Here is a 12,374-nt window from a genome sequence, read left to right as displayed (position 1 = left end):
ATTGATTTCAGACTGATAATTTTTATTCTTACTGTCACCTTTAGTTTTTTTATGAATGATCATTTATGAGACTCGGTGAACAATGAAACATCAGCCATGCAGCATGCACCATTTAAGCACTTCTATATATTGAGAAATGAATGCTATGGCATTGACTTAGTTGCAACATGTTTTAGTTAAAATACCAGTTGCCATGGTTCAATTAGCTTTTATCACATTGAATTGCGCTATTTGGAGTAAGTAGATGAAGCTCAAATCAGGTTTGTTTAGACAAATTTTTCTGTAATGTCAACCACTAATGTAGGACTTCTCCCCTTTGGGTTGAAACACATGTATAAAAAGTTATAGTAAGAACAAGTCTGATCTGTGAAATAGTTGATCAATTTAGTTCTTTCTTGTTTTCAAGAATGTTTTGATTCTCAAAATGATCATTCATAACCCACCTCAGCTGATTCTCAAATTAGTTTCAACCAGGGAATTCTTTGGGTGTTCTTTTTACCTCCTTTGCCTCATGCAAGCACAGTGCTTTTTCTTGTTGTTTCATGAAGGACAACAACTTATATTATTTTACACATGAGAGTTGAAGATAGGTGATGTTGGGCTGTAGGATTCCCTTTTGTCATTAGTTTCCTTGCCTTTTTGGCAGGCATACCCCGAGGAAAAGAACAAATAGGGATCTGGCCATAGTAAGTGCAGTAATTGCTTTATAGATAGTGTTTACTGTTCCAAGGCAATTGCAATGCTTCCATGGGCTTGATCAAGAAGCTAGTGACTTGGAAGGTGAGAACATATGCGAACTTCTTTCCCCTTTTCCTTGAATATGCCAGATTGCCAGAAAATTTAGGGATGTCTAGGGCTATTAAGGATACTTGGTTATTACCATAGGACACCCTTTTAAGGGAAATTTTCTAGGTATATATTTCCTAGACATTTTCTCCTCCCTTCCTCCAGGAAATTGTATGAAAATGAATATCTTACCACATACTAAATTGTGATTCTAGACTTGGATTCTGGTCATTCTAGTTGGTTTGTCAACATATCTGTGAAAAACATCTTCCGTGAATAAGTGTGAGCCTCAGACTTGGATGGATTAACAACTAGCCCCTTCCATGGGAGCAAACATATGATAGGTCTCACTGGGGAAATGAGTTTACATAAAAGAAAAACAAGAGTTCCATAAACTATACAGAATATTTAATTATTGAATTAGTAGCAGTTTACAACATATAAAGCCTTACATCCAATGACTCCAGCATATTTGGCTCACCTACCAAATTAAACTGCAGTAATATAAAAGCCATTGAATAGGTTTTCATTGATACATTTTTGCGTGCTATAGCCAACCTAGGTTGACAATATTTTAGCAAATTTAGGAAAGAAAAAAAGAACCTTCTTAAATTAATTACATGATAAGATGCTGCTCTTATCTCTGACCAGCAGGACTCTTATAGTTAATATGCCATTAATCTTGGAGTCTTTGCCTGTATCTGAACAGCCCTGATCTGTAAATCAATCTATACATACATCAAGCTGTATTTGATTCAGCAGCACCCTCTTCTACATCTCTACTTTCAGGATCATTAAGTAGATGCTTCTTCAATGTATCTGCATCTTCATCCTTGGCTACATTTTTCTCCTCAGTTTTGCCCCACAGTACTAAATAAAGACCTACCATTATGAAAACTGCACCAATCACGCTACAAAGACAAAAAAGAAGGTGAGAGCAGTCAAAAACTGAAGCAAAAGTTCAGTACGTGTGGGTAAAATTCACTGGTAAATTAATTATTGTTAGTTCCCTTTTTTGGTGGAAATTCTTCATACCTTCCAGAGAATAATTGGTCACCAAGAATCATGAATGCCATGATAGCAAGGGCTGGAAGATGGCTACAATGACAGGGCCTCCTTTGTAAATGCACCATGTCTAAAGAGAAAACACAATACCAGATGCCACAACTCCCTGGAAAAAGTTTACATGATCAACATTTTGTGAAACAAAACCATTTACATCCACTACAAAATTTTGAATACCAAAAAAGTGAAAATCTTTTAACAATGAAACAGAAGGTATTACAGCATATAGGATAGTGAAAAGCTCTTCTTTTGATTGGATTTTCCAGTGATGGAAGTCTGTTTCCACAAATGCTGCTATGACCAGGAACTGGGTCAGTCCAAAGAAGCATGTAAATGAAGTGAGTGTGAGTTTAGCTGGATACTTCTTCAATACAGGAGCCTGCGAAAGTTTTCATGTTACACCTTAGGCACAAAACAAGAAAGAAAACACCATGTAGAAGTTTAATTACTCAAAAAAACACCACTAATTATACAAACTTCAAACTATTTTATGTGTTTATATATATATATAAAGAAGCAAATATATATGTGGTTCAGAGAAGTAGGGGCTAACCTGAAAAACCAACCAACCAGCCCATGATAAGCAATGTCCAAGGAGGTAGATACATCCCCAAGTCCAATTCTGCATGTTCTTTGAGGACATATCTTCTTCCATGGAATGCCCTTGTGTTGTATTTGATTGGTGCAATAGAAGGGGGCCTTTGTAGAGAGTAATTATAGTGGCACCTCCTACACTTGCGATAGCTCCCAACACTTTTGCCATTCCATCTCTTTTTGCAATATTGATTTGCTCAAGTCTGCATAAGAGTACGTTGGGTGATGAGGTGATCAAGAGAAAAAACCTTCTTTGGGAAAGCATGACCATTGTTTATGACATCGGTTACCTTAGAGCAGAAGCCATAACAAAGGTGATTGCAGGAACTGAGTTTTGCATTGCGGAAGCAAAAGTTGGAGATGCATAATACAAACCCAAAAGGTAAAATCCCTGGTTTGCAGTAACTCTGCATGCGAAACAAAGAAAATATAAGCTCATTGCAAAAGGAAAAAGAAATTTGTATTGACAGCTCTTGGTAGCTCATGTTTCGTCTTACCCCAGTAATGCTAGAAGGAAGAACTGAACCAGCAAAGGAAAAGTAAGGGGTGGTCTATCCTTCCTGAAATCAATTAACAAACATTAAAAATACTAGAATGTCATTGTCAACCAGTCCAACAAAAAGAAGACTAAGCCGTTCTTCTATTCTTCAAATTAATACAGGAAAAATAAGACTAAAAATAATGACTTTTTAACCGTTTTCTCTTCCAAAAGTGAATAAGGACTCACTTTTCCAAGAAATAAGCAAAAGGACTCAACAAAAGCAAGGCAATGATGTTCCTGTATACTGGGTAAACTACTTTGCTGACACCAATGTTTAATGCAACCCTGGAGACAATGTGGAATCCTGCAAAACAGGAATGCAGTGCAAGCAATGCCAGGAGGAGCTTCATTTTGTCAGAGACAATACTCTCTTCTGCCATTGCTTTTCTATCTCCTTATTCCACCTTTGGTCCCTGGTTGAGGTATGATCTCGATGCAAAGTTGCTCATATTTATATACATGCACGGGAAGAACCTTGCTTTGCAGCACGCCGCCCCAAAAGCACATGCAGTTGTGATAATAAGTAATTTTTATGCAATATTCATGGCAGTGGGAGCCTTGTGAGTTGCATGTAGTCCCTTAAGCATCTAGTCTACCTCTATCTGATTTTCTTATTGGCTCAAAATAATTAGAGCTTTGTTGGGGAGACAAAGTGGAGATATAGCATGTTGGCCAGGTAGGAGGGAGTGGCCATTTTGCATATGTTTCCATTGGTAATGACCTCATCACCCCCTTGCTTCACCCAACATATGTTGGGTAGGACTAGCAATATATTAACTCCAATCTTAATGATATGCAGACTAGAGAATTATCACTACAACTATAAGTTTATGTTCTCCAAAAAGAAAATGTTTGTCGTTCATACATAATTTCCATCTCAATTATTAAAAAACCGTGCTTGATCGTTGGTTATTATCATATGATTGGCACAGAGAAGAAAAACTTGGAAAGAAACAAAAGATGGCATAATGCCATTTCTAGTATTCTTTATTTCTACATGGAAAACGAGGCCAGGCAGAAGCACTTCACAATACAATATTAAAACTTTCATAATGGAATAACTACCTCTCCTGTCCTTCCTTATTTTTCCTGTTTCTCTAGCTCTATAACTTTCCTACTATAGAGGGTTCTTTGGTTAAGGAGAGAGGACGTGTTGCAATAAATGAATCGGGATGCGCTAGAGGCAGCAGGGAAGAAGACTGGAGCAGTCCTTGAAACGTAAGTGCTTTGGGTAGCAGGTGGTGAGGGATGAGAAAAGGTGGAAGAAGCGGCGACTAACAGCGAAAGCTGAATAGAAAGAATGCTTGGAGGAATCTAGAGAGAGCTTTCAAAGTAATCTTTGTTGGGTGTCTAAAAATCCCCTCTTACCTTCCAAGTTCTCATATTTATATTAAGCAAGAACACTTTCTTAGAAGTTGTTAGGAGAGCACGTTCGATCATGAGAGAACATGCTTGTCATGAAAAAACAATTAAAGAATAGTTTAAGAGATATTAAAAGAATGATCACGTAGTTGGGTAGTGGGCATAGGTTTTGGGTAAAAAGAGTAGTGACATTTGATAATGCGTGCATTTTTAAGGAGTAAGGAAAGAGAAAGGGATAAAGCACATGTACTTCAAGGAAAGGTTAAGAGGAAGTCCTCTTAACTATCTCCATATCTAAACAATTAAGCCAAACTCTCTAAAACATCCCAAATGTAAAGATAACTCATGAACCTTACCACTTGTTCTGAGTTACTTTCACTTCCTCGTACAAATAGCTATTTCATGTTTGTTCCTGAGTGCTTCTGTGCTTGTAACGCTCCTTCGGCGTTTCTGCACTTGAAACGCCTTTAGGCGCTTCTACGCTTGGAATGCTCTTGGGCGCTTCTACGCTTGGAACATCCCTGGACGCTTCTGTGCTTGAAACGCCCCTGAGTGTTTCCCCGCTTGGAACACCATTTGGTGCTTTCACACTTGGAACACCTTTGGGCACTTCTACGCTTGGAACGCTTTTGGACGCTTCTATATTTGGAACATACCTGGGTGTTTCTGTGCTTGGAACACCCTTGGACGCTTCTGCGCTTTGAACACCTATGGGCGTTTCTATACTTGGAACACCCTTGGGCACTTTTGCTCTTGGAACATCCCTGATGTAATTTTCCTATATAATCAGAATTGGGCATCTACATTTTGCCCCTTGCATAAAAATTCCTATAAGAAGTTTTATGCATAAGGAAATGCTCAAACTAATAAGAAAGACAATGCTTATATATTGAGTTGATAATTATTGAGCATAGTATCGTTATTATTATTTTTCTTATTTATTATATTTTTTATTTTATTTTTTTTTACAGTCAAAAAAAGACTTTAAAGGAGCGGAAGAGTACTACTCTCAAACCATCCTAGCAAATCCCAAAGTTGGTGAAGCTTGAATTTCTTTGGCTATTCCAGCCATGTTCATATGCTAGTTCCTTGTAGAAGGATGTGCTGCTCCTGGCGTTATCAATTCCCTGCCCCCACAATTTCATGAAGCAAATTGTACACATATTAGATAAATGTAATTTTTTTTTTTTTGGCTTTTACACTTGATAAGGAACATAGGAACTTTATTTCCTATGACGGATTGTTGTCTCAATTTCTAATATATATATTAATAGCTTATAGATTAACGAAATTGTTTGCCAAGCACACTGGATATATATATATATATATATATATACATACATATATATATATATATATATATGTATGTATATATTTTTTTACAATTTCTGTGTCATGTCTATCTGCCTCCACCAGTTTTCTTCAAACTTTTCTTTTGTTTTTCAAATGTATTTGAAACTAGCTAATTAAATCTTTCTTATAATTAATTATGAAATAAGTAGAGATATATAAGGAAAAGCAATTAAAGATAGAAAAAAAATTGATAAGAAAATTTAAAGAGTTAGATTCCTACTAGAAAAATAATTTCTAAAATCTATAAATATGAGATAATAGTTCTGTAGAAATTCACAATCAATTCTCAAAGGCCCTCCTTAATTCTCAAAAGTTCTTCCTTAAAATTTTGAACAAGTAAGTTTTCTTTACATCAATATTGTGTTTGTTTCTTTTTTTTTTTCTTTCTCTTTTTTTTCTTATGTATATGTTTAGGGGTACTTTTGCATTTAGAATTGCTCAAAAGCTTCCCTACTTGGAACACCTGAACCACTTATAATAGTTTGCCCTTTGCAGAAAAATTTTATTATTAAAAATTTCATGCATAGTGAAAATATTTAAATGAATGATAAACCTTGGTATTTAAAGATTTTATAAATTTCTCTAAGGAGATTGGTTGTGTAGAAACTCACAATGAACTTCTAAGGCTTTTCTGTAAAAACATTTTTTTTAGCATATATATATGGATTATAGACTATATAAAAAAAATTACACAGAAAATGAACATCTTCAATGTTAGGAAAGATTTGGAAATTAGAATGAATACTAATTTGTTATTTTATTTTATTTTAACATAGAAAGAGTATTTATTTATTTGTTATTGCTTGTTTCTCTTTAAGGATATTTTTTCATTTAGTGATTTATATTCATATATCTTTATTCGTTTTGTTTGGCATAAAGGAATATTTAAAAAAAAATGATGCACAAATAAGAACAAATAAATAAACATGGGATATTAATTCATAAGTAAGAATGGTAATGCATTAGTACTTATCTGGTTGTTTTTGTGTTATTTGTGCTTGTAGGAATTTTGTTGCCTCTTCTTATGATCAGAACTTGTTTTACCTTGAAAGTTCACTATAGTGAGCCTGATAGGGTAGTTTTGGGGAAGAAAAAGAAGAATACTGTTGCAACCTCTCTTTCTAAGAAAATACGAGTAGGGAGAACTGGTGAAGTACCTCTTGTGCTAGAAAATTGGGATGATAGTATCATCAGGGAATGAGGAGAAGATTGCTTTTGGGAAGCAATGCATGCAAAACAGGTATATAGGCATCCATGTGCATCTGCTGGCTATCATTGGGATCGTATTTGTAACGAAGCTGCTCCAGATAGAAGGTGTTCCATCCTAGGGACGTTAGTACTGAAGTTCAGATTTGAACGTGGTGAATTCTCTCTTTCAGTTACTAAATTTGGATCTAATTCATTATGGGTCCAAGGTTGGGATGAATTGGTGGAAAAAATCTTAAAGAATTCCACTTATGTGACTGCTCTCAATGCTGGAGTCCTTGACACTATAAGAGTCACCATAAAAATTCGCATTCGCAAAGAATACAGAATTGAAGTATGGCGTGCTATTCTTGCACGGTGGAGTACCTTTTCACATACCATGGTTACTGCTTAGGGAGAGTTTACTTTCACTTTTGAAGATGTGTGCATTCTTTTGGAACTTTTTTGTGTTGGTAGAGACGACCTTTGTCCCATTATACTTTCTAAAGAGAAAGTAAAAAGTCAATGAGTTCTTTATCGACTTGCTTAAAAGCCAAGTTAAGGCTTCCAAAGTGGCGCGCTTCTCCAACTAGGTATGACTCTTTTATAAGAAGTTCAACATTAAAAGTGAAAATAATCCTCTTAAGTATCCAGATCACACTCATTAGTTAGTAGCTGTGTTGATTATGTAGTTTGCTCGGTATGTCTTCCCAAACTCTCTAGATGATGGAATCTCCTATTCAATTATTCCTTGTGCAATGAAAATTGCTAAGGGTACGAGGTTTCCTCTTGCTCCATTGTATTTGGGATCCCTGTATAAGAGGTTAGACTTGTATCATTTTCAGACTGCTAAATCAGTTTTTCGCTACAGAGTGTTGACTTATGTGGATGTATCTTTTATTCAGATGTGTTTATGGGAGAGATTCCGTAGTTGTGCCCCTACTTCTCATGTGTATCAGCCTCTTGTGTCTTCTCCTGCAAATACAACTTTAAGAGATAATTATAGAGCTTAGGCATGGCATGATCAAATTTCCAAGGATAACATCCTTAAGGTGTTGGACGAGGCAGATCAATTTATCACAAGGCTTTATTTGAGATCAAACCATGGTTTTGGTGATCCAACTATTTATTATGATAGACGACCATTTGAGACTGAGAAACTGAGCTCACGCAGATTGAACTTCTTAATATGGGTTCATTCTTCCCAACTACCTTCCATGATTGAGATGATTAGTTCAGGTGTTGATAGGGATTCATTGTCTGTTGAAGTATATTCTCCTTACAGAGTGGTGCGCCAATTTGGATATGATCAACCAGCTCCACCTATACCCCTTTTTCTTGAAAACTTTTCCTTTTACACTTCTGTTTTCCTTGTTGGTATGCTCAATCGTACTGTGGATAAATTCAAAAATTGTGTTGTCCCAGCCTTTAACAGAATAAATGCCTATACCTCTGGTTGGTATGCTTATTGGGGAGATTGTATTCAGGAATGGACTTCATTTGTTGTACTTGATCCTAAGATGCAATTGCATGTTCCTTCCATCAATAATAATGACGTGTCACTTCATTTGATTCGCTCTAAAAGGATCAAAACCCCTTGTCAGGTAAGCTTGTTTCTTGCTCTTCTTTATCTCTTTTTTTTTTCTCTTCATTCTCACATAAATATTTGAACTCTCTCTTTTTTTTTTTAGGAAGAATTAATTCCAAGTGCAGAAGTGGAAAGACAAGGTATCTCAAAGTCTGAGAGTGAAAAAGAATCATGTGACCACACAAATAATCATGTGACCACATGAATAACCATGAGTCCAATGATGAGTCAATTAAGGAGCGGTTTCCCAGACATGAACATCAAAATTTTGGAGGAGAGGTAGATGGTAATGCTATACAAAGAGGTATGATAGATATGACTGATTTCCTACCCTCTACTATACAAAGTGTTGGTGGAGATAAGGTGAGTGACATTACGGGAGTCAGTGATGATGATGTGGATGATGCTACTGGAGTTGGTGGTGATGATGTTAATGTCATTAACCAAAATGATCAGAGTGCTCTTGGGTTTGGCTTTGGAACATTTCAACATAACAATGCAAATATCACTGTTGGGGGAACTTTTGGAGTTACTCACAATATTCAAAACAACTTTGGAATCGATGGTACTCTTGGTGCTACTTGCAACATTTCTTATTTCAAGGGTGTTCCAAATATTAGTCGCGATGCTTCTTTTCTTGAGGGTGTTCTGAATATTACTTGCAATGGTTCTTCTTCTAGGGGTGTTCTGGATTCTACTCGCAATTCTTCCTTTTTTTTAAAGGTATTTAGAATAACTCAAATATCATTTGTTTAAATATTGTTATGCCTCCTTCTTACTGCTCATTGTATGCCATCTTTTTTTTTTCTTCAGTGGTAGAATGTAGAAATGATGCTTCTGACACTTATTTGGAAGACTTTCATAGCATTCCAGTCATGCCACAACACTTGTAGCTATTGGAGCATGTCTATGAAGTAGAAGCTGAATTTTGGCATTTTAAGCACAAATTATTGAATAAAGGCATCATGGATAGCTTGGGTACAACTTTAGAGATTGCTTCTTCCCCATGGGCAAACATTTCTCTTGAAGAATTACAATATATGGTAAGTCTTATGGAAGATGTTCTCCTCTCTAGTTGTCACATTAAATGCCTTGACACTTGCATGGCTAAGGCCAAAAAATAAATTATGACAAAGGTTGACAATTCTAATATAGAGGCTGAGATAAAAGAGCTTGACGCAAGGAAGATGGAGTTGCAAAGAATATTAGATAGCCTCTCCAATTTTGAGAATGATAAATCCTCCTGCCCTCTGAATTTCATACTTAACTAGCTTTTCCTTGTTCCTCTTTTTCTAATATTGTAAACTCATTCTTCCAAAGTGAACATTTACTTTGTTTTCTTCCTTATTTTATTGAGATGCTTGGTTCCGTATTTCATTCTTTGCAATCATATAAGTGTTTCACAAGTATTGCTATGTGCGGCCAAAAGGGATTCTCAACTTTATATTAAGGAGAATAATCCTCAACTTAATAGAAAGCAGAATGACATATTACGTGAGCGTATAATGTTGCGGCCTTTCTATGAATAGCAAACCATGGCCAAGAAGTGAGCAATAAATCTTGCAGCCAATTTGTGAATAGCAAACTATGGTTAAGAAGTGAGCAATAAAGCTTGTAGCCAATATGTGAATAACAAACTATGGCCAAGAAGTGAGTGATAAAGCTTGCGGCCAATATGTAAATAACAAACTATGGCCAAGAAATGAGTGATAAAGGTTGCAGCCAATAGCGTAATATTATGACAACTAGATTATGAGAGTTAAAGCTTGCGGATGAAATATGAATTATACGGTGAAAAATTCGAGCATAACACTTTCGATCAAGTGAAACAAGCATATTACAACCAAAATAAGAGCAATAAAGTTTGTGGCTGAAAATGAATTTACTTTAACATATAACAAAAATAGCCAAAATGAAAGCAATAAAGCTGTGACCGATAATGCATTAAAAGTAAAAGAAATACAAGGCAATTGGAGCATTTTCATGAGCTCTTGGACATAGGTAGGAATTGTAATTTCTTGATTGTCAAGAGAACTTTCTATATCTTCAGATAGAAATTTCTGGCTAATATTCACTTATTGCAATCATTCCTCCCTAGCAGAGTTGCCAAAATGTAAAGGGTTCTTTTGGTTAAGGAGAGAGGACGTGTTGCAATGAGTGAATCGAGATGCACTATAGGCAACAGAGAAGAAGACTGGAGCAGTCCTTGAAGCGTAAGTGCTTTGGGTGGCAGGTGGTGAGTGATGAGAAAAGGTGGAAGAAGCGGTGGATAACAGCGAAGGCTAAATAGAAAGAATGCTTGGAGGAATCTAGAGAGAGCTTTTAGAGTAATCTTTGTTGGGTGTCTAAAAATCCCTTCTTACCTTCCAAGTTCTCATATTTATATTAAGCATAAACACTTTCTTAAGAGTTGTTAGAAGAGCACGTTCGATCGTGGGAGAACGTGCTTGTCATGGAAGAACAGTTAAAGAACAATTTACGGGATATTAAAAGAATGATCACGTAGTAGTTGGGTAGTGGGTGTAGGTTTTGGGTAAAAAGAGCAATGGCATTTGATAATGTGTGCATTTTTAAGGAGTAAGGAAAGAGAGAGGGATAAAGTACATGTACTTCAAGGAAAGGTTAAAAAGAAGTCCTATTAATTATCTCTATATCTGAGCCACCAAGCCAAACTCTCTAGAACATCTCAAATGTGAAGGTAACTCATGAACTCTGCCACTTGTTCTCAATTACTTTCACTTCCCTGTACAAATAGCTATTCCATGTTTGCTCCTGGGTGCTTATGTGCTTGTAATGCTCCTTGGGCGCTTCTGCGCTTGGAACGTCCTTGGGCTTGGAACACCATTGGGTGCTTCCACACTTGGAACACCTTTGAGCACTTCTACGCTTGGAATGCCTTTGGACGCTTCTGTACTTAGAACACTCTTAGGTGCTTCCACGCTTGGAACACTCCTGGGCGCTTCTGTACTTGGAACACCCCTGGGTGCTTCCATGTTTAAAACACCCTTGGACGCTTCTGTGCTTGGAACACCCCTGAACAATTTTACGCTTGGAACGCCTATGGGCGTTTCTGTGCTTGGAACACCCTCGGGCTCTTCTGCTCTTCGAATATCCCTGATGTAATTTTTCTGTAAAATCAGAATTGGGCATCTACACCTACAACTCAATTAGAATGGTACATTCAATTTTCTGAGGATCAGATTTGATGTCCATGGGATGAACTAGATCTTTATTCATGGAACCCTTTTCTTGAAAAAGAAAAAATAATAGAAAATCACAATGCATATCACTACCAACACCATATAGCATGAAGAAGTTGCATATATCAGCTACTATCTTAGGTCTTCCACAAGGATGTCCATAATGTTTCATAACAATGTTATTTAACTGATCTGATCTCGCTTTCTTTGTCTCCCTCTTTCTTTCCAATTATCAATTCTCGGTTGATTTTGTCTTTTTGTGGCAATGTTCTCAAATGATGCAAGACAAAGAGGACTTGTGATCTCATAACTCATCAAACACAAAATCTTTCTTGAAACAGCTTTTGCATTGAAATGTACTAAGATAAACCAATAGGAAATCTAACCCGAGATGAGCATGGATGTTATTGCAACCTTATTCATGAACCTCTCCTTTTGTTAGCTTTGTGCATGAGAATTGATGGGAATATTCGTGCTCTGGATACCCTAATCCATGTTGCCATCAATTAAGGGATTGAGAAAATGAATTAATTCATTTCTGTTTGATTATAATGCAATCATTTGAGCAACATGGTGTTGTCCCAAGGGCTCATCATTTGCCTTAACAGACAATGCTGCTGCTTTGAATAGACTTGGGAGTCAATTTTGAGTCATGTTTCTTCCTTATAATGTATATAGTATAATCACAGTCATGTGAGGA

The 12,374-nt window shown here is 36.4% G+C and overlaps 1 protein-coding gene across 1 annotated transcript; it reads right to left on the bottom strand.

Annotated features, from left to right (window-relative positions):
* Positions 1-1,226: 1,226 nt before the first annotated feature.
* Positions 1,227-3,348, bottom strand: UMAMIT4 (nodulin MtN21 /EamA-like transporter family protein). Its single transcript, XM_018116996.2, is given in 8 exon segments — positions 1,227-1,697; positions 1,822-1,870; positions 1,873-1,957; positions 2,072-2,230; positions 2,405-2,648; positions 2,736-2,852; positions 2,943-3,005; positions 3,173-3,348. Coding segments are annotated over 8 exon segments (1,053 nt in total). The 5' UTR covers positions 3,337-3,348; the 3' UTR covers positions 1,227-1,525.
* Between the last annotated feature and the right edge of the window lie 9,026 nt (positions 3,349-12,374).

This window comes from Theobroma cacao, chromosome 3 (genome assembly GCF_053813885.1).
Source record: "Theobroma cacao isolate CCN51 chromosome 3, ASM5381388v1, whole genome shotgun sequence".
Taxonomy (NCBI): domain Eukaryota; kingdom Viridiplantae; phylum Streptophyta; class Magnoliopsida; order Malvales; family Malvaceae; genus Theobroma; species Theobroma cacao.
The sequence above is the reverse complement of the archived record's forward strand: the minus strand, read 5'-3'. Positions and strand labels throughout refer to the sequence as shown.